Source organism: Ursus maritimus, unplaced genomic scaffold, assembly GCF_017311325.1.
Source record: "Ursus maritimus isolate PB19 unplaced genomic scaffold, ASM1731132v1 scaffold_31, whole genome shotgun sequence".
Taxonomy (NCBI): domain Eukaryota; kingdom Metazoa; phylum Chordata; class Mammalia; order Carnivora; family Ursidae; genus Ursus; species Ursus maritimus.
In genome coordinates, this window is record NW_024425675.1 from 31,920,724 (window position 1) to 31,946,357 (window position 25,634).

A 25,634-nucleotide genomic window follows, 5' to 3' on the forward strand; every position below is an offset into this window, starting at 1 on the left:
AGGGCTGCTCAGGTTTCAGTTTTAGTTACTTGGGTCTTATAAAGATTCAGTCCACTTCATCTAAAGTATCAACTCCGTTGCTTAGAATTGCTCATAGTACTGTGTTTATTCACCCTCTGTAGGATCTGTAGCTGTGTCACCTAACTCGTTACTGTTACTGGTAATTCATCCCCCCCATGAATCTGTGTAGAGATTTGTCAATTTTGTTGATGGTCTGAAAGAACCAGTAGTTGGTTTCATTGTTTTTCTCCTTCCTGTTTCCTTGGTTTTCTTCTGATCTGTGTAATCAACTTTCTCTTCGTTACTTGGGGTTTGATTTTTTTTTTCCCCCTAGTGTCTACAATGGAAACTGAGCTCATTGATGGGAGGCATTTCTTCTTTTCTGGGGTAGCTGTTTTCTTCCATAAGTCTCCAAAGTACTCTGTTAGCACAGTCTCACAAATTCTGGTATATTGTAGGTGTGGTTTTTAAAAAAATTCAGTTCGAAATTATCTCTGATTTCTTTCTTAATTTTTTTCTTTGATCCATGGGTAATTTAGAAGTCTGGTATTTAGTTTCCAGATATTTGGGGATTTTCTGGGGAACTTTCTTTTATTGGTTTTCTAATTTAATCTCCTTATAGTCATGGGAAGTAATTCATATGACTTGAATCCCTTTAAATTTATTAAGATTTGTACTGTGGGCCAGAATCTGGGCCATCTTAAGTACATGTTCCCTTTCCCCTTGAGAAGAATGTGTATTTTGCTCTTGTTAGGAGGATGCTCTGTAGTTACCGTTACCACTTCTGGTGGTCTTCTTTCGTTTGTGTAAATCCAGACTTCCTTCTGGTATCCTTTTGCTTCCACCTAAAGGACTTGAATGTGTCTTGTAGTGCAGATCTGCTGTGATGGATTGTTACAGCTTCTGTGTATCTGAAACTATCTTTAGTTTACATTCATTTTTGCTTCCTGCAGAATTCTCTGTTGTTAGATTTTTTTTGGTCAAGCCCTTTTTCTTTATAAGTGGTTTGGGGCATTTTGATCACGATGTAACTTAAAAGCAGTCTTTGTGTTTCTTGTGGTAGGTGTTCATTGAGCTTCTTCAATCTGTGATTTACAAACGTTTTCACCAGAGTTGGTGAAATTTGGGCCATAATTTCTTCAAATGTTGCCCCCCCCCCCGTGCCCCCCAGCCATTTCTTTCCTTTCTTGATCTCTGGTTGTTCCTCTATTAAGACCCTTGAAGTTGTCCCAGAGCTCACTGATCCTCTGTTCTTTTTTTTTTTTTTTTTAGTATATATACATATATATATATGCTTTTAAAGATTTTATTTATTTATATGACAGAGAGAGAGAGAGAGTGATAGCACGAGCAGGGGGAGAGGGAGAGGGAAAAGCAGACTCCCCACTGAGCAGGGAGCCTGACGTGGGGCTCAATCCCACGACCCTGGGACTATGACCTGAGCTGAAGGCAGATGCTTAACCAGCTGAGCCACCCAGGCACTCCATCCTCTGTCCTTTTTAAAAATTCTTATTTCTTGGTTTCATTTTGGAAAGTTTCTGGTATATCTTCAAGTTCATTAGTCTTCTACAATGTGTAATCTGTTGTTAATTCCATCAAGTATATTTTTAATATCAGACATTGTAGTTTTCATCTGTAGAAGTCCGATTTGGGTCTTTTCAGTATTTTTCATGTTTCTACCTAACTTTTGAAGCATGTGCACAATTGCCATTATAATGTGTTAGTCAGTTCGTGTTAACACCTGTGTCGACTGTTCTGGCTAGTTCGCTCTTAGTTAATGGGTCAGTTTTCCTGCTTGACATTCATGGTAATTTTTGGTTAGGTACTTAATGTTTTTGTTCTTTCTTTAAATAGTTTGATTATTGTTCCAGGATGCATCTAACTTACTTGGAAACAATTTGATCCTTTTAAATCTTGTTTTAAGATTTGTTAGGCAGGAGTGGAATGGTGGTTTGTCAGGGGCCAGTTACTTCCCACCCCTGAGGCAAGAGCCCATACTCTGTGCACCTGTGGTATTCTGGTCCAGCTGGTGGGAACAGGCACTGCTTCCAGCCCTGTGTGAGGGAGGGATGCATGCTGCTTCTGGTCCTTTCCGTGATTTTTCCCCACTGCCAGGGATTGCGTCACACCGGTGCTGTGACATGGCTGCCTGCTTGAGAGGCCCTCTGCTGCTCTCTCTCGACCCCCTCCCTGTGCATCCTGTCCTGGCACCCTCTTCTGTGCCTCTTAGTTCAGCATACCCACTGACTTCTTCCTGGCTTCCCGTCCCACTTGCTGAGCCCAGACTTGGGAAAGTTGTATGTCTCATATCTCTTAGGGACCTATGTTCCTACATCTGGAAAACTTGTTTCATTTACTCTGTTTTGTTTTTCCATTCAGAAGATATTTATTCAGAACCCACCGTGTGCCCCATTTACTTGGGATACCTCAGTGAATAGAACTGATGAGAGCCCCTGCTTTACTTGAGCTTACATCTGTTTCACAGAGACAGACAATTACTAATACACATAACAAATAAGTTTGTGATAGATAAGGTAAGAGGATGGTAACTACGATAGAAAAGACAAAAGCATAAGGAAACAGTGTAAGGGAAAAGGGGTAAGGTCACAGTTTTTTCTAGCTTTACTGAGGTGTAATTGACAAGTAAAAATTGAATATGTTTAAGGTAGGTATCCAACATCGATCATTTGATATTACATAGTCACTGTGAAATAACTGTCATAATCAAGCTAATTAACACATCCATTACCTCACAGTGTTTTTGTTTTTCTGGTTTTGGTATGCTGAGAACACTTATGATCTACTTTCTTAGCAAGTTTCAAGTATATAGTACAGTATTGTGAAATATAGTCACCGTGCTGTACCTGAGATCCCCAGAACTTCATTCTTCTGATAACTGAAAGTTTGTATCCTGTGACCAACATCTCCCCATTGTCCCCACTTTTCCAGCCATGGGTCTGCCCTCTGGTTGTATGATTTTGACTTTTTAGATTCCACATACAGGAGAGATCATGTAATTTTTCCCTTTCTGTGTCTGACTTATGTCACTTAGCATAGTGCCTCCATGCTCATGTTGTCTCAAATGGCAGGATTCCTCCTTTTTTATGGTTAATATCCCAGTGTGTATATACGTCGCGTCTTCCTTATCCGTTCATCTGCGGACAGCCGCTTAGGTTGTTCCTTTGTCTTGGCTGCTGTGAATGGTGCTGCCGTGAACACGGGAGCACGGATAGCTCTTCAAGATCCTGATTATTTCCTTGGGATGTATGCCCACTAGTGGGATTGCTGGGTCGTAGGGTAGCTCTGTTTTTAACTTTTTGAGGAACCTCCATACTGGTTTCCACAGTGGCTGCACCAGTTTGCATTNCTGCCAACAGTTCTTTTTCTTCACATCCTCACAACACTTGTTATCTTGGTTTTTTGATGATAACCATCCTAACAGGTATGAGGTGATATCTCACTGTGGTTTTGATTCTCAGTTTTCCTAATGATGCTGAGTGATGTTGAGCACCTTTTCATGTACCTGTTAGCCATTTGTAAACCTTCTTTGGAAAAATATCTATTTAGGTCCTTTGCCCAGTTTTTTTTTTTTTTAAAGATTTTATTTATTTATTAGAGAGCGAGTATGAGCCAGGGGGAGGGGCAAAGGGAGAGGGAGAAGCAGGCTCCCCACTCAGCAGAGAGCCCGATGCGGGACTTGATCCCAGGGCCCCGAGATCGTGACCTGAGCTGAAGGCAGGTTCCTAACCGACTGAGCCACCCAGACGCCCCCTTTGCCCATTTTTAAATCAGGTTTTTGTTTGGTTTTGCTGTTAAGTGTGAATGAATTTCTTTTATGTTTTGGATATAACCCCTTATCAGATAAATACAGATATCGTAAATATTTTCTTCCCATTCCATAGGCTGCCTTTTCCTTGTGCTGATGGCTTCCTTTGCTGTGCAGAAGATTTTAGTTTGATGTAGTCCCACTTGTTTGTTTTTGCTTCTGTTGCCCGTGCTTTTGGTGCAGGTCCAAAAAGTCGTTGCCAAGACCAATGCTGAGGAGCTTTTCCCCAACATTTTCTTCTAGGAGTTCTACAGTTTTAGGTCTTATGTGCATCTTTAATCCATTTTGAGTTGATTTTTGTGTATGATGTAAGATAAAGCTTCAGTTTCATTCTTTTGCATGTGGCGGTCCAATTTTCCCAACAGCGTTCATTGAAGACACTTTTCCCCCATTGAGTATTCTTGTCAGCCTTGTTGAAAATCAGTTAACTGTATATGTGTGGGTTTATTTCTGGACTCTGTTCACTGATCTCTGTGTCTGTTTTTATTTTCATACCAACCTGTTTTGATTACTTAGGTTTGTAATAAAATTTTGAAGTCAGGGAGCATTTATGCCCCTATTCTTTTCTTGAGATTGCTTTGGCTATTCAGGGTCTTTGTGGGTTCATAAGAATTTTAGAATTGTTTGCTCTGTTTCTGTGAAAAATGCCATTGGAATTTTGGGTTGGATTGCATTGAATCTGTAGATTGCTCTGGGAGTATGGACATTCTAATGGTACTGTTGCAATCCATAAGCATGAACTATCTTTCCATTTATTTGTGTCTTACTCCGTCCCTTTCATCAGTGTCTGTAGTTCTCAGGGTACAGGTCTTTCGCTTCCTTGATTGAATTCATTCATAGGTATTTTGGTCTTTCTCGATCTCTTTTACAGATTGTTGGTGTTTGTGTGCAGACTGGCACATGGTGCCCGTTACATAGACTTACCACTGGTCTTCATTCTTGGTTCTTGTCCCTCTAACTGGCTAATGTCACATGACCTGGCTTTGCATTTGCTGAGTCTTCCCTCTGCACGTTTGACCCTGCTGTGGAAGTGCTGTATTGAGTTCTCAGGTTTATCCTTGTGTTCTTCAGCTCCAAGGTTTCTGTTTGGTTCTTTTTTGTGGTTTCTGCTTCATTACTAAACGTCTTACTTTTTCTTCTGCATCATTTTCCTGATTTCATTTAGTTGTGTGTATGTTCTCTTGGATTTCGCGGAGTTTCTTTAAGGTGATCGTTTTTGAATCCTTTGTCAGGCCATTTGTCCGTGTGTGTTTCATTGGAATCAGTTACTGGGGCCTTGTTAGTTTCCATTGGTGGTGTCATATGTGTCTGATTCTTGTAGCTGTGTTGCGATGTCTGTGCATTTGAAGGAGGAAACACCTTTTCCTGTCTTTACAGACTGGATTTGTCAGGCAGGGACATTCTCCTGTGGGTTTAGGCTGATGGCATTCCCTCTGCATTCGCAGTTGTGATGGGTTGGAGCTGGGTCACAAGGCTGCTCCTGGGTCTCTGCAGTAGAGTCAGCGGTTAGCGGACTTGTTAGTGGGGTATGCATCTCACCTGATCCCTGGGCACTCTGGGGGTGGGCAGAAGTGCTTGTGGACTGGTGGTGCAGCTGGGAGAGGCTGAAGCCAAGTCACAGGTGCGCTTCAGGACCCGCCCTTAGCTGAGGTTGGCTGGCCTGTCTCTAGGGGCACTAACTGTAGGCATTTTTCATTGGGACCCTTGGCCAACAGACCTGCTCAGGGACTGGCCGGAGGGTGGCTGGAGCCCACTTCCAGGGCCCGTGCTCTACTTGCAGTCTGAGTATGTCAACTGGACTGCAGCCCAGAGGGGCTGGAGTTGGGTCTTGGGCCATTGTGGGGTCCACAGCCAGGACTGAGGTCTGTGTGCCTGTGACCCGGGGTTTAGATGGGCAAGGCTCCTTCTTGGCAGATGATGCTGGGGACAGGACCAAGCCAAACAGGACTGTAGCCAAGTGTTCGGGGCAGAGCCTTTCTGGGTCTGTAGCTGGGGCCTCTGGCAAGTCAGCTGCCTGGATGCAGGGCCTGCCTTCTCAAACGGCTTTGCTTATCTTGGACTGCACCCAGGTTTCAGTCTCCTCCCTGGATACCAGAACTCCCATAGGGCATTTTTGTTGGAGGATGGATGCCAGATTGCTGCTGAGGGGAACATGAGTGGGGACCTCCTATTCTGCCATCTTGCTGGTGGCACTCCCCCTCTGTTTCCAGCTGTTTTGCTGGTTGTTCTTTATCTTGTCTAGAAGCAGATGACCTCATGTCTGTGTCTTAATTGTGAGGACTGGAGCTGTCAGAAGAGTACTTTACACCCTGACACCTGTCCGTCTCACATCCTCTGTCTGTGACCCCTCTACTCCTGTGTCCACAAGAGACCCTTCCTTGGCTGTGTGAGGAGTCTTCCACGTAGTTCTGTCCTCTCTTATGTTACATGAGACTGCCTTCGACATCCTGTCTTCCTCCTCCAGAACTCTCCAGAAGCATCGTCTGGAACAGCTGCCTCTATGTGCTCGCCTCTCATGCGCCCTCAAGCCCCGTCCAGGTGGACTGTTACCCTAGCCTCATCACTAGCACTGCCTTTATCCAGGCCTCCAGTGATGTGCTGCTAGACCGAGTGGGGAACCCATGTCTTTCCTCACCTGACCTTGCTGTGGCCTCCGTTTCCGGCTGACCCCATGTCCCGTCTCGCTGTCTTTGTCCTCTCCGTTTTCCGTAGGAGATGGGCACGTCCAGGGGTCAGTCCTAGACCTGGACTCTTCCTGTGTTTTTGGCTCAAGTCCCAGCCTTCACCTAGAATAGTCCCAAATACTAGTTTATCCTTGATTGTTGCATCGGCATCCCGACAAGGCTCTTTGCTTCCCTCTTCAGCACAGAGCAGAGCAATCTCTTCAGGATGTAAATTGGCTTCCTGTCACATTTGGGTTAGAATTCTCATGTCCTCATTGTAGCCCGCAAGGCCTGCTTAATGTGACACCCACCCTCCCTGCCTCTGTGGCCTCATTTCTCGTGTGCTCCCCTGTGCCCTTGCTGCACCCCTGCTAGAGAATGTGCTTCCCCAGATGCCAGAGAGGCCTGCTGTCTCCTCCATTGGGCTCTGCTCCATGCCGCCTCTGGAGCAGCACCCCTCTGGCTGGCATGTCTGGAGCAGCTCTGGCATGCTCTCCCAGGCCTTGTGGTATTCTCCTTTGTGTCTGATTGTACCTGACTGTATGTTGAATGTTTATTTATTCAACTGTGGATTGCCTTCTCTAGGCTGAATAAACAGTGGTGCAAGAGTGACTGGCATGCAAGAGACAGTAAATGTCTGAAATATGTGGTGGCATGTGAATTTAGAGTGCTCAGGAGAGGCCTTTCTGGACAAAGGAATGACATTAGATTGTGTTTCAGGGGCCATTTGTAATTTCCAGCCTCCTCAAGTCCATTGGTTTTATTTCGTTGTTTTGGGTTGGTTGGGTGTGGGTTTTTTTGTTTGTTTGTTTGTTTTGTTTTGTTTTATTGTCTGTTTGCTTATGCTGGTTGGGGTTGGATTTTGTTAAAGCTCTACATAAAACAGACACAAGCTCTCTGTCCTTACTTGTTAATAAATGCCCCACTTTGTCCTTACTTTTTGATGGTCTTTGACTTTTAAAAAATTCCACATATAGGATTATGCAGATCTACATAGAAGTGTATGAAAAACTGTTAGTTCTCATGTTTCAGTGCCTTTGATATCTTGTCCACCTAAAAAAATAGGGACCTCACCCCAAACTCCAGTATGAAAATCCTGCTCTCATGGTGTTTGGGTGCTGGGGGTGCCAGGGCCTTACCCTGAGCTCCAGCTCACTGTCTGGTCCCTGACCAGTGCCTTGTGGGACACATGCTCATGTCACCCACAGTGCCATCTGGCGTCTTAGGAGAAGTCTCCTCCAGAAGCTGATGCCAGCCTCTGTCTCGTGTTGAAGGTCTGCTTACTTGGTATTCTCCCGTAGGATCTCTGAAACACAGCACTTCCCACTTGCAGCTTTGACTGCCTGGACATTTAAAAGCAAGTTCATAAGGCTCTAGTGTGCAGACTGCATAGTCCTTATGGCCTGTGTGCCTTTATCTTTCTGGCCTGTATTTATCTTATTCCTTATTTTTATTCTTTCCTTTATATTTTACTATTGTTTTAGTGTCTGTGTTCTTGTAGGCTACTTGAAAGTCCTTTTTGAATTGAGACAAGGTATTAAATAAACTTAGACTTTTTCGAAGGGAGGGAACGAAGGACCTCTAAACTTCGCTAACATTATTCCTCATATTATTTTTGAAACTATTGTTTTTGTTTAGGGGAGAGGGGATTTTAAGTTTTTTGCCTCTGATTTCCTTTTCTTAGTAGGTGAAATAGTGGACTGCCTATGCACAGTGTAGATGAATTAATATGTATAGTGAAAACATGAGGGGCGCCTGGGTGGCTCAGTCATTAAGCGTCTGCCTTCGGCTCAGGGCGTGATCCCAGAGTCCTGGGATCGAGCCCCACATCAGGCTCCTCTGCTATGAGCCTGCTTCTTCCTCTCCCACTCCCCCTGCTTGTGCTCCCTCTCTGGCTGGCTGTCTCTTTCTCTGTCAAATAAATAAATAAAATCTTTAAAAACAACAACAAAAAAACCTTGAGAATCAGTGGTGAATCATCTGATCTGCTTGGTAAATTTTAAGCCATTTTTCCTGAGTTGATCATTTCTTTTGTGTAGGAGGAAATGAGTCTCAGCCGGAAAGCCAGGAGGACCCCCGGGAAGTACTTAAAAAGACATTGGAATTCTGCTTATCTAGGTAAGGATGCCGGTGGTTTTTCTAGTACCTGCTCAGGGGTTCTGCACTGGCTGTTATGTGTGGATGTGATGCTGTGGAGAAGGGGTAGAGATCTGCTGGTATATTCATAGGACACGGAGAAGATGGAGTAGCCGTAGCCGTTGATGTGCTGGAGAACCGAACCGAGTCATCTAGGCCAGTGTTCCTCACAGTTCTCCATACATTCATCGTGATGGTCTACCTGGGTTGCTTTTTGAAATTCAGAGTCCTGGCCGTGACCCCATGCCCCCATCCCACGGAATCAGACTCTGAGGGTGGGGCCTCCGGTCATCAGTCTCACAGAGACATTCTTGAGCACAGCGAAGTTCGAGAACACATTTCCTATCCTAGTTCTCCCAGTACGCCAAACCCTGCAGGAGCAAATTGTTCTGTGTGTGGACTACTCATATTTTTAGTTGTTCCTTTCTCCTGAGTAGTACCTTTTCTGTTGACAAAGGGAGTAGAACCTTTAAAGTTCAAAGTAGCAGAACCACACATACGGGAAGATGGGATCGGGTTAAATGTAGTTTTCTTTGAGTGTGAAAGTAACTGATGGGCCATGTGTAAGGTCTTCTCTCAGCTATGGCGATTTTCCCAGTGTTTCTCTGGACCTGCCTTCAGACTTTCACAAGGCGTCTGAGGAGGGCCGCTGTAGAGACGGTGGGGCTGCATGGAGGGGAGAGGTGGGGCAGGGTGGGTGCCCCAGCTTTCCTGCCTGGCCGACACCTCCCCAGTTAGGGCCCCGGCACACGGCCTCAGGGCATGCTCTGTGAGGTGGAAGAGTGGGGTCTGCACCTCGCAAGAGCTCCGCTCTGTCCCCCTGCACTACCTGACAGGTGGGGACAGAGCAGCATTGCCCTTTATGGATCTCCGAGACTGTCCTCGGCCTTCACTGGGATCAGTGTGTGTGTGTTGAGATGTTCTGAGCCCATTGTCCTGTTTATGGAGACTTCATATTAGAAGCATCACCGTAGGCCCAAACCCCAGCAAGTGGCTCCCCTTCCCCTGAGCTGCTGGCGCCTGCAGACTACCTGCGTGACTGCTGCTCTGTAATCCTGGCTGCATGTGTTCCCGATGGCACAGCAAGCCCAGCAGGCACTTGTGCACCAGCCTTTCCTGGCCTTCCCATGGCTTTCTTAGCTTTGTGTTCTTTCAGCTGGATTTTCTTACCTAAAAAAACCGTTTCTGTATTTTTAATAAGCTACTCAAACACTTTTTAGAACAAAGATAAGGGATTACTCACTCATTAATTGTGATTGTAAAAAGCGCACTACACTTTTGCTCTCCCTACCTCCCCACGTCTTTAAAAATTTTACTTAAGCTCAGAGAGGTGACAAGAAACAGATGGGGTGGGAACTCTGACGTAACTCTGAAGCACGGCCATGCCACGCTCGTACCTCTTTGGAAGCGTCCTTTGAAAGAAGGAGTCATTAAAAGCTATTGTCTTCTTTCCGCAGGGAGAACCTTGCTAGTGACATGTACCTTATATCGCAGATGGACAGTGATCAGTATGTGCCAATCACCACGGTAGCTAACCTGGACCATGTCAAGAAGCTCAGTACTGACATGAACTTGATTGTGGAAGTGCTGAGGTGTAAGTAAACGGCGGTCTGGGCCGACGCGTGCGTGGTCTCGCAGCAGTGTGACCGTTCAGGTCCATAGCCATTCAGTGCTAAGGTACTTGATGACAAGTGTGGTGTTCCTTCACCTCTCTGGCTGGCCCGTGTCCGGTAAGGGGTGTCGATGGGCTCCATATCTCAGACCCCGTATATCCCAGATGACCGAGTGGGCATAAGAAAGGCTGTTGCGGAGATGGGTGACTGCTGTGATGTTGGTGAAAAATACAGGACATGATGGTATTTGATGGAAAGTACAATTCATTTTCATTAGCATTCTAGCAACAAAAAGGGCTTCTTTAAATTTCAAGTTCCTGCTAAAGTTTTGGTGAAATAGGACTGTTTTTCTTGAAAGGGATATTGTGAGTGAAGTTGTTTCTTGAACATTTGGTAACATCAGAGGGAGGTTTAAACATTACATCAGAGACCTGCAGGGATTCGGGGACTATGGGCCTTGAAGCTGTGGTTTGCTGATTGAGGCATCTACAACCTAACTACTTTGTCGTATGTTTTTGAAGACACCGTCTGACTGAGGTTATAACTGAGGTCCAGGGAGCTGCGCTGCGTGTGCGTGCGGTGCACAGCTGTGTCGGTGTGGGCCTCGATGTACGTCCGGAGAACCACCACTGCCCGGAGTTTTCTGAGAGCCTTTGTACTGCTTCCACCCTTCCCTGACGCCCCGGATGGCTTCACTGGGGATGAGTTAAATTCAATGTACTATATATTATATATCTGTTCAAATGGAGTTGTTTTTAATTGTAAAAAGTCACTTTCTGTAATAGGACTGCAAGTACCAGATGAATTATTGCTATACTCTCCCTTCTCAGGGCTGCTCTGAGTCCTTCACAAAGAACACAGTGTACATTATGTTCCCCCTGCCCCAAATATTTTTTTTAAAGATTTATTTATTTATTTATTAGACAGAGACAGCCAGCGAGAGAGGGAACACAAGCAGGGGGAGTGGGAGAGGAAGAAGCAGGCTCCCAGTGGAAGAGCCTGATGTGGGGCTCGATCCTGGAACGCCAGGATCACGCCCTGAGCCGAAGGCAGACGCTTAATGACTGTGCCACCCAGGCGCCCCCCAAATATTTCTAAATGAGGGGATATCCTTCATGCCAGAATTAAAACCCCATTTCCCCGTGTCACCACTCTGACTTTCCGTCACTTGACACTTAAGCAGCAGTGTTTCCATGCTCTCCCTGGTATGGCTGACAGGTAGTGATGATTTTTTCTTATGTGCATTCGACCTCATAGAAGAATAGGTGACATCTTATCTTAAAACTTTGTTGGATTTCTCTTCACAAATAAAAGTTCTCTGCTTTCTATTCCTAGGCAGACTTTGTAAGGTCATTGAATTATTGGAGCAGATAGTGAAGAAACAAGCAGACATGATCTGTGAAGTTTGAATTCTGAAAATTATAACCACTGTTTCCCAAGATAGCTTTATGCTTTCCAGCATTGCTTTGTTTTTGACACTCCATTTAGAACTAAAATCTGTTTGATGAATCGGTTGAGTTTGGTTCTGTGTAACCCACTTATAAAGGCCAGTGGCTTTCCTAACCTCAAAGCACTTTCTCGGTTAACATTCTTTGGTTATTATTAGGAGCCCCAGATGTAGTTATTTCTTTTAGGCATTCCTTGGAAACTTGGCTGCCCCGTGGGTGATTTCTCAGTTGACCCTTGCTGGCTAGGAGTCATTCATGCAGAGCACGAGGATGTTGAATTGCCCTGTGTGGTTGCTGCAGGGAGCCATTTCTCTCCATGGACCGACAGCCCTGCCCCCTCCTCACCCTTCTGCCATCCCTGCCACTACCCTGTCGGTGGGGGGTCTGGAGTTGTAGTGGTTCCTCCTGTCCATCTGCCTTCAGCTCTTGAGCGTCTAATTGCTTCTTTTCACTCCAGTTTTAGACAGAAATATATGTACATATGTAATAACCTAATGAATAGTGTGGTTAGCATGTAGTTGTCTGGAGAGGGTGACATAAATAAGCCTCTGTGAGCAGAGATCTGTTTAAATCTTACCCCATGCCCCGAATGCCTAACGTATCATGTTAGATACACAGTAGACACTTCATAACATTTTATTTTAATTTGAATATTCCCTAGTACAGCACCAAAACTCTGGTGTTGATTGAATTGCATAAATTGTGTTTTTGTGTCCTAATACACATGGTACATAGTGCATTGTACAGAATGATTCAAATGCTTTGTTTTTACACTTAATATGGTTGAAATTGCTAATTTAAAAATAGACTCAGATATTTGTCACCAGGGTATGAATAAATACATTGTGATAGAGCCTCACAGTGAATATTAGAACAATTAAAGTGAAGTAGGCTACATTTTCAACAAGACTGCATTTTAAAATCGCAGTGCTGAATATAAAAGCCTGTTTCACGTATGTACGAGATGGTAACGTCTATGTAGAGTTTAGGTATGAGTAAAATAAATAGAAGTCTGCTCTTCATGGGTTCAGAGGTCCAGGGGTACGAGTATAAAGACCTGAGGGGGAGACCCTCCTGATTGAAGGTGAACGTTATTGGGGGCACACAAACTGGGGACAAATCTGGGGGATGAGAGGCACGGGGAGTTTCGCCAGTCCTTGTTTATTGTCTTGTTTTTCTTTCTGGGGGTGGAATTTACACACCTTAAATTTACACATGGTTTACATGTACATTTGTAAAGTTACGACATCTTTATACACCCGCAGAACTACCATAATGAAGATAATGAACATACTGTCACCCCCGAATGTTTCCTCCTGCTCCAGGCAACCACTTACCTGCTTTTGGTCACTGTACCTTAGTGTGCATTTTCTGAAAATTTTATGTAAATGGAATCAGTCATGCACTAGCCTTTGGGGGGAGGGTCTGGTTTCTTACCCTCAGCATAATTATTGTTGAGTGTATCAGTAGCTTTTATAGCCTTTTATTTCTGAGTCCTGTTCCGTTCAGTAGCTAGACTTGGTTGATAGACTTGTTTATTGCTAGGTTTTGAGAACTACAAATAAGGTGTCATGAGCATTGGCGTGAAAGTCTCAGTGTGCACAGAGGCTTGCGTTTCTCTGGGTCGGTAGCTGGGATGGTGTGGGAGGTGTATTAACTTGTGAAATTGCCTGCCTGTCTCCAGAGTGGGTGTTCCCCTGCCGTTATGCGGCCCCATTGCTCCACACCCTTGCCAGCACGCCCCATGCATGGGCATTTTACTTGCAGATTCTCTAATTTTATCTTACTGCCATTTTCATTTCTGTTTCCCTAATACCTGGTGACATCGAACAATCTTTTCATGTGCTTGTTTGCTCTTCTTTTATCTTTGCTGAAATGTCTGTTCACATGCCCCCCCCCCTTTTTATTAGGTTTCTTAACAATTGAGGTTTTGGGGGGTTGTAATTTGAGATCTGTATTATTTATGTCTTGGATATACGCTATTATCAGGTATGTGATTTGCAAATACATTCTCCTGGTCTCTAGCTTCTCTTTTTTATTCTGCTAGTAATAGTGTCTTTTGAACAGCAGAGTTTTGAATTTTTTGAATAGTCCAATTTATGTTTTTCTTTTATGGCTCTTGCTTTTGGTGTTGTATCTAAGAAATCTGTGCTTAATCCAAAGTCACGGAGGTTTTCTCCCAGAAGTGTTAACAGTTTTAGGGTTTACATTTTTAGCCCTGTGGTCCATTTTAAGCTAAACTTTGTATGTGGTTTGAGGTATGGATCTAAGTTCTCTGCCCCCCTCACGTGTGGGTATGCAACTGTTCCAGCACTGTTAGCTGGAAAGACTCTCCCTTCTCCACTAAGTTGGACTTGGTGCCGTTGTCGGGATCATCTGTCCCCACACTGCGCATTTATCTCTTGGCCTTGTGTCCTTGATCTGTCTCTGTTTCAACACATGCACTTCAGTGTCTTGATCACTCTGGCTTTGTAAGAAGCCCTAAAGTAGGTGCAGAGTCTCCAGCTTTGTTTTGGCTCTGCTAAGTGCTTTGCATTTCCATATGAATTTTAGAATCGATGTTTTTTTTCAAAAACATTTTTATTGGGATTGCATTGAATCTATAAATGTGGGGAGAATTGACATCGTAACGATAGTGAGTTTTCCATTCCATGAACATGGTATCTCTCCATTTATTTACATCTTTTATAATTTTCTCTTGGTAATGTTCTGCAGTTTTCAATGTACAGGTTGTCTGTATCTTAACAGATTTAGAATTTTTCCTGTTTTTGACACAATTTTAAATCATGTTTTTATTTCAATTTTTCATCAGTGCTAGTATGTAGAAATACCATTTATTTTTGTATGTTGATCTTGTGTACTAAAACTTTGTTAAACTCCTCAATTCTAGTTTTTTGGGAAATTTTTTCAGATTTTCCACATAGAGATAAGCTTGTTGCCTATGAATGGCAAGTTTTACCTCTTTATACCCGGTCTGGTGCGTTCTGTTTCTGTTTCTTGCATGATTACCCTGGCTTGATCTTCTAGTGTGGTATTGACCAGAAGTGGAGAGAGTTGGTGTTTTTGCTTTGTCCTGTCTTTAGTAGGACACTAGATGCTGACTTTTCCTAAGTGAGGAGGTTTCCCTTCCATTCCTAAGTTGCTGAAAATTTTTTTCAGGAATGTTGGATTTTGCCAAATACTTTGTCTGCATCTGTGAGGTAATTATATGTTTTTTTTGTTTTTTAGTCCATTAATGTGGTGAATTACATTGCCTAATTTCCGATTGGTAAACCAGTCTTTCATTCCTGAGATAAACCCCACTTGTCATGATTTACTACCATTTTTATATATTGTGGGATTCAGTTCAGCAAAATTTGGTAAGAATTTTTGATCTATGTTCACGGGATATTGGTCTGTGGTTTTCTTGCTTTGTGTTGTCTTTGTTTAGTTTGAATATCAGAGAGCTGCTGGCTTCATAGGTGGAATTGGACTGTGTTATCTTAAAGTATTTTGGAAGAGGTTGTGCTATAGAATTGTTTTATTTTTTTCTTAAGCATTTGATAGGACTCATCAGGGACACCACGTGGGCCTTGAGAATTTTCTCTCAGATCCAGGTCTGTGTTGGTGACTATCGTCTCCGAGTGAGTTTTGGTAGCGTGTATCTTTAAGGATGTTTCTATTTCATGTAAGTTGTCTAACGTATGTTTATTAGCAGGAACTTTTTCATAATATTTTCCTTAGGGTCCTTTCAGTATTAGTAGAACCTGTAGTGAAGTCAGTCTTCCATTCCTGAGGTTGGCAACATGTCCTCGTGGGGATGGACAGCTCCGAGCCCTGGTTGTGGTCGTGGTGTGTTGTGACTGGAATCTGCATGTGATACCAAAACAGAACATCACAAAAAGGAGTGTGTGTAAAAACTCGTGAGGTCTGAATCCGGCCCGTCCCTGTGTTAGCACTATTGCCCCAACACCACCCTCCTTGTGTTGACCATGGGCTGCAGTTGTGGAGGATGTCATCACTTGGAAAAGCTGTGTGGGACGCACGTGGCACCTTGTGAGTTTAAAATAAAAAGTCATCATAGGACGGAAAATGATTTTACGTTACGGCCTTGTAGAGGAAGCCAGTAACTCTGAGTTGTGATCTACATGTCATTTGGGCTGTTGAGAATCCTTGTGTCATGGTGTTAAGTTTATTCTAGCTCTTAAAAGACTTTAAATTCCCGTGCTCCTTAGTTTTGAGAAATTTCACCTGCAGGATGGGTGTAAAACCTGATGGTTTGTGGTAAGGTATCCCACTGAACACAGGTGTCTTCATTGTGTTTAGGACATGTAATGCAGCACATCACACCGGGGCGTCTGGATTACGTCATAACTAGAACGCAGATGATTTGTTGTCATGTTTGTATTTTACCATTCATTTTTCTTCTCTTTGTAGCTTTACCTTTAGTCCAAGTGGATGAGAAGGGAGAAAAAGTAAGGCCAAATCAGAGTCGTTGCATTGTGATCCTGCGTGAAATACCTGAGTCCACTCCTGTAGAAGTAAGTCTCCTCTGAAGGGCGCTCGGACGTTTTTTGTGGGTTTTTGTTTGTTTTATTTGTTTACTTCTGTGTATTTTTAGAGGATGTATTGTAAAGAATACACACAGTAACGCTTTCTTCCCAGGATTTAAACACTGTTAGTTACAGTGTGATTCATTTGTAAGAGTGGTACTCAAACTTTTTGGTCTCAGAACTCCATTATATACTTCACATTAAAAAATACTGAAGAGGCTGGGATGCCTGGGTGGCTCAGTCGGTGAAGCTTCTGCCTTCGGCTCAGGTCAAGATCTCGGGGTCCTGGGATCTAGTCCTACATTGGGCTCCATGCTCCTTGGGGAGTCTGCTTCCCCCTCTGCCTTTGCCCCGCACCCCCCGCTCCCATGCGCTCGCTTGCTCGCTCTCTCAAGTAAGTAAATAACTAAAATCTTAAAAAATACTGGGGCGCCTGGGTGGCACAGCGGTTGGGCGTCTGCCTTCGGCTCAGGGCGTGATCCCGGCGTTGTGGGATCGAGCCCCACGTCAGGCTCCTCCGCTATGAGCCTGCTTCTTCCTCTCCCGCTCCCCCTGCTTGTGTTCCCTCTCTCACTGGCTGTCTCTATCTCTGTCAAATAAATAAATAAAATCTTTAAAAAAATAAAAATAAAAAATAAAAATAACAAACCCACAAGTTAAGATAAAGAACATATTTTTATGTTAAATAAATTTTTTTTTAAGTATTTGTGTATTATAGAGAGGGCAAGTGCAAGCTGGGAGGGGAGGGGAGGAGCAGAGTGAGAGGGACAAGCCAACTCCCGCGCTGAGCGCAGAGCTCAACACCAGGCTAAATCTCATGACCCTAAGACCATGACCTGAGCTGAAATCAAGAGTCAGATGCTCAACCTTCTGAGGCACCCAGACACCCCTGTGTTGAATGACTTTTCAGAACAAATATCTCCATGACAGGAGAGGTGTACTCTGCAGACTTCAGGGAACACGGCCTAGCCTGTGTCTGATCTGGCTGCCCTGCCAGTGTCAGTGCAGAAGCTGGGGACAAGGTGGGGACATCGTTTTCGTGTAGATGGGGTCTGCAGATCCTAATTTAAAAAGTACCAACATGGGGCGCCTGGGTGGCTGAGTTGGTGAAACATCTGCCTTCAGCTTAGGTCATGGTCCCAGGGTCCTGGGATCGAGCCCCACATCGGGCTCCCTGCTCAGTGGGGAGTCTGCTTCTCCCTCTCCCTATGCCTGCCACTCCCCTTGCTTGTGCTCACTCTCTCGCTGTCTCTCTCTCTGTCAAATAAATAAATAAAATCTTTAAAAAGAAAAAAAAAAAGAACCGTCTCTGTAGAGAAAATCGATCAGTGTTTGTGCCGGTGGATGAAGGACACTTCTTGGTGTAGTGTAACAAAGGTGAGGGTTCTGACAAACCTAACATAAGAAATTATACCCTTCTTGAGTATGGCATTGTTCTACCAAGTTTTACTTTCTGTTCAGCTGAGGCTGTTTTTACTAGTTCTGTATTACATGTGAAGAAAAATTAGGAATGAATTTTTTTGTCCTTTTTTTAAGGTTCTAAATATGAAATAACATCTTATTTCTTTCTACCAAACTGGATGTCTTTATTAACTCACAATAATATTTAACACGTAGGTCCTTTGAGATACTTGTAAGGACTATAACCGAGAAGAATTTTCTACTTTTAGTTTCAGACATTGATCTTGGTATATTTATATTATTCCAAACAGCACACCCTGTGTCTGTTGTCAAACTTGAACCATGGAAGTTTTTTAGTTTTTTAGTAAAGTAAGGGTTGAAGCAGAAAGGAAGGAGGGAAAGTGGTCCAAGCTGAATGAGAGGACAGGAAGCTTGTGGAGCACTGACCGCACGGAGCCCCTCTGCTCGGGTTGGTGCCACCTGCCCCGGGGGCTTCAGAACACTCTTCCTGTTTAAATGTAGCCATGTGCTTGTCAGTGGTTGGAAAATTCTTTAAATGGTAGTTCATTTGGTTGATTAATAGTCTTTCATGAAATGGCCCCAATTCCCTGGTAATATTTTGCTCTGGATTTGACTGTGGTGTCAATGGCGCCACCCCAGTCCTGTTAGCCGTGGCACGTCGTCTGTGCTTTAACGCGTTGGTGGCTTCATACTTTGAGTGGACTTCTTGTGGGCTGCCTAGAGTTGGGTCATGCTTTTCTGAGCCAGTCTGAGGATCTCTGCCTTCTAAGTGGGGAGTTGGGACCGTTCACATGTGATCAATAATGTGATTGGGCTTAACTTTGCCACCTTGATGCTTGTTTTCTTTCTGTCTATACTGGTCCTCATTTTCCTTTCTTTCCATGCCTCCCTTCCTATTTGGGTTAAATTCATTATTTTTGTCTCCTTTTTTGGCTTACTAGATAGAACTCTTTGTTTTGCCTTAGTGGCTGCTTTTAGGGTTTGTAGTGACATCTTCAGCTGGTCCTCATCTGCCTGTAGTTAATAGCACCCCACTGCTCCCCCTTGTGAGGCGTTGCTCCACTTCCCACGCCCGGCTGGCGCACTGTGCAGTCAGTCCTAAACCACACAGTATTTTGTTGTTAGGTTTGCTTCAAACAAGTTAGTTTGCTTTTCAAGAGATTAAAAGTAAGAAAAATGTGTTTCCTATTTATCCAGCATTTACCATTTACAGTGCTTTTCGTGCCCATGTCTAGGTCTACACTTCCTTCTGGTCTCCTTTCTGTCTGTTTCGTCCTTTATTTCTTGTGATGCAGCTCTCCTGGCAGGGAGGTTTTTCAGCTTTTGTGTGTTTGAGAAATTCTTTTCTTTTTTCTTTTGTTTATTTATTCTTATCGTTTCTTTTTGAGAAAATGTTTATTTTTGCCTTCATTTATGGAAGATATTTTCTCTGGGCGTAGAACTCAGGATTACAGGCTTGTGTTTTCCTGTATCTAAAGACGCTGTTCTGTGTTCTGGTGTGCGTTGTTTCTGAGGCTGGGTCTGTCGTTCTTGTCTCTGTGCCTCTGCATGTCGGCACTGCTCCCTTTTTCTCAGTGCTTTGAAGATTTTAAGCAATTTGATGGTGATGGATCTTGATGTAGCTTGCGAGTCTCTTGAATGAAGTTTCCTGAGGTGTTATTTCTTCACGTGTTTTTTTCTCTGCTCCCTTCTTTTCAAAGTTCCTAACTAACTGCTAATCCTACATAGTGCATTTTTCATTCTAGAAGTTCTTTTTGGGTCTTTGTTTCTTCCCTCTTCCGTGTCTCTCTTTACATGCTCAGGCTTTGCCTTTTTGAATATAGAGTACATATCTAAGAACTATTTTAATGTTCTTGCCTTTTTATTCTTTGATCTGTATCATTTTTGGGTTTAATTTGGTTGATTTTTTTTTTTTTCTCCTTCAGGTCCTATTTTTCTGTTTCTTTGTGTGCCCGGTAAATTTTGAATGGATGCCAGGCATTTTGGATTTTACTTTATTGGCTATTAAATGTTTTTGTATTGTTTCCTGGAACTGTGTTGGGCTTTGAGGTTCAGTTTGACCCTTTAGGAGTATTGTCAGGTGGAAGCAGTGCCCTTCTGCATGCTGTGCCTGAACTCCTGTGCGTTGGGAGTGTTTCCTCCTCTGCCTGTTGGGGGCAGACACACCCCTGTCCCCGTGAGTGCTGCTGCTGTTCCCTCTAATCATTGCAAGGGGCTCTTGGTGCACGCTGAGCCCTGGGAGACCCCGTGAGAGCCCTGCATGTGTGGGGCCGGGTCACGCTCACCTCCCTGGCACTGGGCTGTGGGGCCTCCATGGGCACCCCGGGCTCACCTGCCCTGCATGACGTGAGCTCTGCTGTCTAAAACTATTCTTTCATATGTTTTTGTTTGTTTTGAATCGTTTTCATGGGAAGGTAATCTGTTCCATCTTGGCCAAAAACAAAAGTTCAGCTAATGTTTAAATTTCTCACATTACCACCCTTGCTCTCCAGTTGTGTAGTTATCAGCTTTCTGGTACAGTGAAACGATAATTTCAAATTACTTTAGCTTCATGGTATCTTGGTGTACGAAGAAAAGCTGTCAGTAAGTTGTGAACTTATTTTCTGTGACATTGGGTTCCTGCTTCTGGAAACGAGGCTCAGCTCCTCAGGTCTTCTGAAAGAGGCTTACTAACTGTCCGTATGTTGGACTCTTTGTCTAAGGATCTGTCCTTGAGTGTATGTGTCATTTCTACTAGGTAAGGACAAATGTGGCGTAGTCGAGAATTAATTTCTACCTCTTTATTTCCTGTAGGAAGTAGAAGCGCTATTTAAAGGAGACAATTTACCGAAATTTATAAACTGTGAATTTGCCTATAATGATAATTGGTTTATTACATTTGAAACCGAAGCTGACGCACAGCAGGTAAGCTGTTCCCCCCCGCCTGGAGCTCAGCGTTACCCATACATCACACGTAGCGCGTGGGTACTAAATCGGGGCCTGGGGATTACTCTGCATTGTGGCCCTCAGTTTGATTATAAAGTGCGGAGGAAACCAGGTCGTAGAAACTGAAATAGGTGTGTTTGTGAAGACAGTTTTTGTAGCAAGAAAGCATATGACATTATTTCCTAAGGACATGGAAGACAAGCAGCCCATGAAAATGAGTTCTGTTCTCTCATCTGGGCAGAGAAAAGTTTTAATATTTGGAAAGTGTTCTGGGAAATTTGAACGTAATTTTAAGTTTCACGAAGCATCATTGTGTGTTGTGAGATAGTTGAAAAGGCCCTGGGGAGGCTCTGTGAGGAAATGCAAGGAGTGAAGGTGGTCTCCCCGGCCCAAAGGAGGAATCTCACTTGGGGGAAACGTGAACATGCTTCAGGGAATGCCAGTACAGTTGACCCCTGAACGACGGGAGTTAGGGATGCTGACCCCGTACGGTGAGGAAGCCATGTAGAACTATGGACTCCCCAGACCGGAGCTACTTATATTCTCCTGTTGACCTACCTGAAGCCTTCCTGATAACCCAACAGTCAGCACATGTGTTGTATGTTATTTGTATTGTATACTGTGTTCTCATGATAAAGTAAGCTAGAGAAAATACTGTGAAGAAAATCGTAAGGAGGAGAAAATACATTCATAGTACTGTCCTGTGTTTATCGAAAGAAGTCCGCATATAAGTGGACCGTTGCAGTTCAAGCCCATGTTGTTCAAGGGTCAGCTGTACGGTATTAAGTGGTAAGTGGTGTGGATGCTGTGAAGTTCAGAAGAGGGAAACAAACATCTGAATGACAGGTTTGAATGGGTTGGAGGGAAAGGGCATAGGAGGAGCCAGGTGGTGGGAGACGAGGGTAGTCCTTTCAGCGGAGGGCGTGCAAGCCCTCCTCACCAGGACAGGGGTGGTGGGCCGAGGTCAGAGCCCTCTGAGTTGAGGAAGCCACCTGGAGAAGAATAAGGAGCTACATAAATATTGCAGTCTGTTCCTTTTCTTGAACTGTGTGATTCCATTTTCACATTGGGGTTAGTACTAGGGGCTTGGTGTCCATTATCTTCTCCAGGTCAGGATCCTTACCCTGTGCTTATGGGAGGCTTTTGTGGTATCTGCTAATACTAACAGAATTGTATGCAAATGTCGTTCATGAGGTTTTTTTCTAGAGGCTCCCTAGCTCCTAGAGGAGCAAAATTCTCCTTAAAAGATTCTAAGGAATCTGTGATGCAAAGTAGCTTTAGAAACACTGCTCTGGGTCCTGCCCGTCATATTTTAACTATACCATTCCTTAGTTGAGGTATTGAGTTAACTGTCAGTTCATCTTATTTATAAGATTAACACAGTGGCGTTTTGGGTGATTTTGCCCTCAGGCTTACAAGTATCTGCGAGAAGAAGTCAAAACTTTTCAAGGAAAACCAATTAAGGTAAGCAAGACCATTGGTTATATTTTATTTACTTGCAAATCAGTTCTTGAGTATTCTGATAGAAATTTCTGTATTCCCAAACAGGCACGGATAAAAGCAAAGGCAATAGCTATAAACACATTTTTGCCAAAGAATGGATTTAGACCTCTGGACATGAGCCTTTATGCGCAGCAGCGCTACACAGCCTCCTTTTACTTACCTCCAGTCTACAGCCCCCAGCAGCAGTTCCCCCTGTACAGCCTGATTGCCCCCCAGACATGGTCGGCAACACACAGCTATCTCGATCCACCCCTGGTGAGTCCTGTCGTCACTTGGAGCTTATGCAGCAGGAAGTTGTGGGCACTGCACTAGGTGCTTGGAAGGATAGAGATGTTCTAGTGGGGGAACCAGGTACATAGACAGTTTGCCATGGTACAACAGACCTTCAGGATCTATAGTGGATTTAAATTTAATTGGGAGATCAGTATGCAGCTGTGTACATTTAAAAAAACCTTTGTAGGCTATAATTTTGATCCTTGGCCCCGTCCACCTGCCCTCCTGTATAGCAGTACCTTCCTATGCTGTGTAATCCCCAGTAAAACACAAAATGTGATCCAAGCCCTGGGATACCTGGGTTACTCCTTAGCACAGGGGGGTTGCAAGGAGAGATGCTTTTAAGGAGACAGAGGAGTTTTAATAAAGTTGAAGACCAGTAGAAGACCTACAAGCTTTTTTGCTCACACCAGCCCTAGAGATGACTGGTCTGTGTAGTGGATGTAGTCGCTCCCCAACACAGTTGTGCTGCCAGGGAGTTCAGAGAGGTCAGCGAGGTCAGGTGGACCCTGCCTGGGCACTGGCACGAGCTTGGTGGGGTGTGGGATGTGGGATGTGAGAAGCAGGACTTGTCTGATCAGCCCCTCCCTTGGCCTCCCAACTGAGACAGTGGGGATGGACTGATGGACAGGTGTGCCTGAGGTTGCTGGGCAGCTTTAGCTGGAACCAGAGAGAGGGAAGGTGGAGTGTGTGGAAGGTCGTGGTCAGAAAGCAGGAGTCGAGTTAATGACTTTGAGGATATGTCTGTGGACCGACCCAACAGCCAGTTGTGTGGTGCTCGGGTCAGGTGGGGAATGTGGGAGCTGCCTGCGAGCCAGGCCCTGCTGGGGATGTCATCTGGGGCTCTAGTTACCACTCATGACAGAAAAAGGGTGTTGACCGAAGAGGGTGAGCGGGAGAGAAGAGTGTCGCCTCAGCTAGGGGTGGTTGGTGCCTGTTTATACCGAAACATAAGGACGTGTCCGTGGAATAATGCAGCCCGGAAAAGATAATGATGTCAGACAGGCAATAATTGAAGAAATGGGACCGAATACTATGAAACTTAAAATTAGGGGGCTATCAGGTGCCACGTCCTCTTCTGTTGAGTGTATCCAAAGGGGTGGAAGGCAGGGGGGCTGCAGGAGAGTGGGCATCCTGTGCCGAGGCACTGGGCGGGGGCTGGCGTCGTGGGTATCTCTGAGCTGACCCAGGGTCTGAGGCGGGGAGCTGGGAGACGAAGCTGTACGGCTTCTTAAACGTGCCCTGAGGTGTGTGGACTCGGCCCGTGGCTTAGGGGACGTGAGAAGGGCAGACGGGGAAGAGTCAGGAGAGGTCCTCTCGGGCACTGGCAGAGCCCTGGGGTCCAGAACCACCGCAGTGGGGCAGTTAGCAGACAGGTGCTGGCATTCGGAGGTGCTTCCGCTCTCCAGAGGGAATGCTAATAACGCACTACTCTTTTGAGACCTTTGCGACCTTCTGTAAAAGTGTGCCAACAGCCATGTAGCTGATCCATGATGAGAGAACCTTCAAGGGAGATAGAGTCCTTAAACTCCCGTGTTGGAGAATTTCTCCCAAGGAGGCTAACCGCCATGCTTGTGCTGTTTAGTTCCTCTTGAGTGAAGTCGCTTCTCCAGTTTCTCTGGTCGCACCCATATCCGTGCCGGAGCAGGGCCATTGGCACCTGGATCAGTTGGCTGGCCATTTAGGAGGGTTCCTTTGATCCTGGTCTGGGGATCGGCTTTGCCTGCTCTAAAGCGTACTGTGTCATCTTGAGCAGATGTGAAGGTACAGCACGTGTGACTTCTCAGCAAGTCGTGTTAGATTATTGGGTTAGGAACTTACTGTTTACACTCTTGAGCACAGTTTCGCAAATATGAGTTGTGTATGTAGAAGTACATACAGGAAATGATTTGTCAGTAGTGGTTTTAGTGTGGTTTACAATCTTCAAAATCTGTTTCTGGTGGGATTGATCCATTTTTAAATAGTCTGACTCTGGCAGCTGTTCTCAAATAGTATGTTGAGGTCTTACAAAGTTCCAAGGGTGTCTTTCTGCCCCAGAGTTTCCCCTGTGTTGCTTTTTTTTTTTTTTCTTTAAATCAGCAATTTTTGGTCCTGCGCTGTCCCTAACATCTGTTTTCTGTCACAACTTGCTCTCAGCTCTAGCCTCTGCGCGGTTGTCAGTTGGCTTCCTTGGCAGGCTGCTGCAGGGAGATCACCCGAGTTGGCCCAGAAAAAGGTCTTAGCCCCCAGCCTGGCTCAGGAAATACTGATCATTGGCAGTGATCTAACAATGATCTTTTCAGCCTGGGAATATTTTCGGTATAAAATGGAATAAGATGTCAAGAAACAACCCAGGCAACCACAGGGTTCGGTGTTAGCCAACTCCAGGTCTGTTTATGGCTTGTTGACTTGTTTGTTTCTAATGAATCTAGGTAACTCCATTTCCAAATACTGGATTTATAAATGGGTTTACGTCTCCAACCTTCAAACCTGCAGCATCTCCTCTGACTTCACTCAGACAGTATCCTCCAAGAAGCAGGCAAGTTCCATGAGTGGTTGAAATGCTGTGGTTGTCTGGGGTTTGTGGTAACGGGTCATGGCCATTTCGTGTACTCGAACAGCAAAGCAGGACAGTTAGTGTTAAACCTGGTAATCCTCACCGCGTGCGTGAGTCCTTTTCACTGAGTGAAGAAGCTGCTTCTGATGATCTGTTGGGATGTGTCTGCCTAGTGCGGATACAACTCCTCAAGGCATAGAATTACATTCTGCGAGATGAAGCCCTGAAATGTGTACTGAGTGCCTGCAGATTCTCCGCAGCTCACATCTGCGTGTGCCTGCTTCTCACGTGGGCTTGGACTGCCGCTAAGCAGCACGTTGATGCTTTATAGATTTGCGCTGTCAGACACAGTATGCGCGAACTATTTCTTCAGTAACGTTTTTAATATTTTTCTAAAGAGCACATTTTAGCTGAGACATTCATACATTAGCGCTCTCATTTTAGGAAGCCATGATTGCATCATGACTGAGTGCATGCAAACCTTTTGTTTACAGGAATCCTAGTAAATCTCATCTACGCCATGCCATTCCTAGTGCAGAGAGAGGAGCTGGGCTATTAGAAAGCCCTTCGATATTTAACTTCACTGCAGACCGGCTAATTAATGGTGTTCGAAGCCCACAAACACGGCAGACAGGTCAGCCTAGGACACGGATACAGAATCCTCCCACCTACACCAAGAGGGAGGTTGGGTCTGGTCGAGTGGAGCAGAGCAGCGCGGAGTCGCCTCCTGGCCTGGGGAGAGGGAGGTGAGTCCTTC

General features: G+C 44.7%; 1 protein-coding gene across 1 annotated transcript in view; it reads left to right on the plus strand.

The window, feature by feature from the left end:
* LARP4B (La ribonucleoprotein 4B) overlaps window positions 1-25,634 on the plus strand; it is an 88,332-nt gene that overhangs the window by 45,856 nt on the left and 16,842 nt on the right. Inside the window, exons 7-14 of the mRNA XM_040645477.1 lie at window positions 8,529-8,607; window positions 10,083-10,219; window positions 16,103-16,206; window positions 20,434-20,544; window positions 21,976-22,029; window positions 22,114-22,323; window positions 24,753-24,859; window positions 25,372-25,623. Of these exons, the coding sequence (XP_040501411.1) occupies window positions 8,529-8,607; window positions 10,083-10,219; window positions 16,103-16,206; window positions 20,434-20,544; window positions 21,976-22,029; window positions 22,114-22,323; window positions 24,753-24,859; window positions 25,372-25,623 (1,054 nt within the window). The remainder of the gene's footprint in view (window positions 1-8,528; window positions 8,608-10,082; window positions 10,220-16,102; window positions 16,207-20,433; window positions 20,545-21,975; window positions 22,030-22,113; window positions 22,324-24,752; window positions 24,860-25,371; window positions 25,624-25,634) is intronic.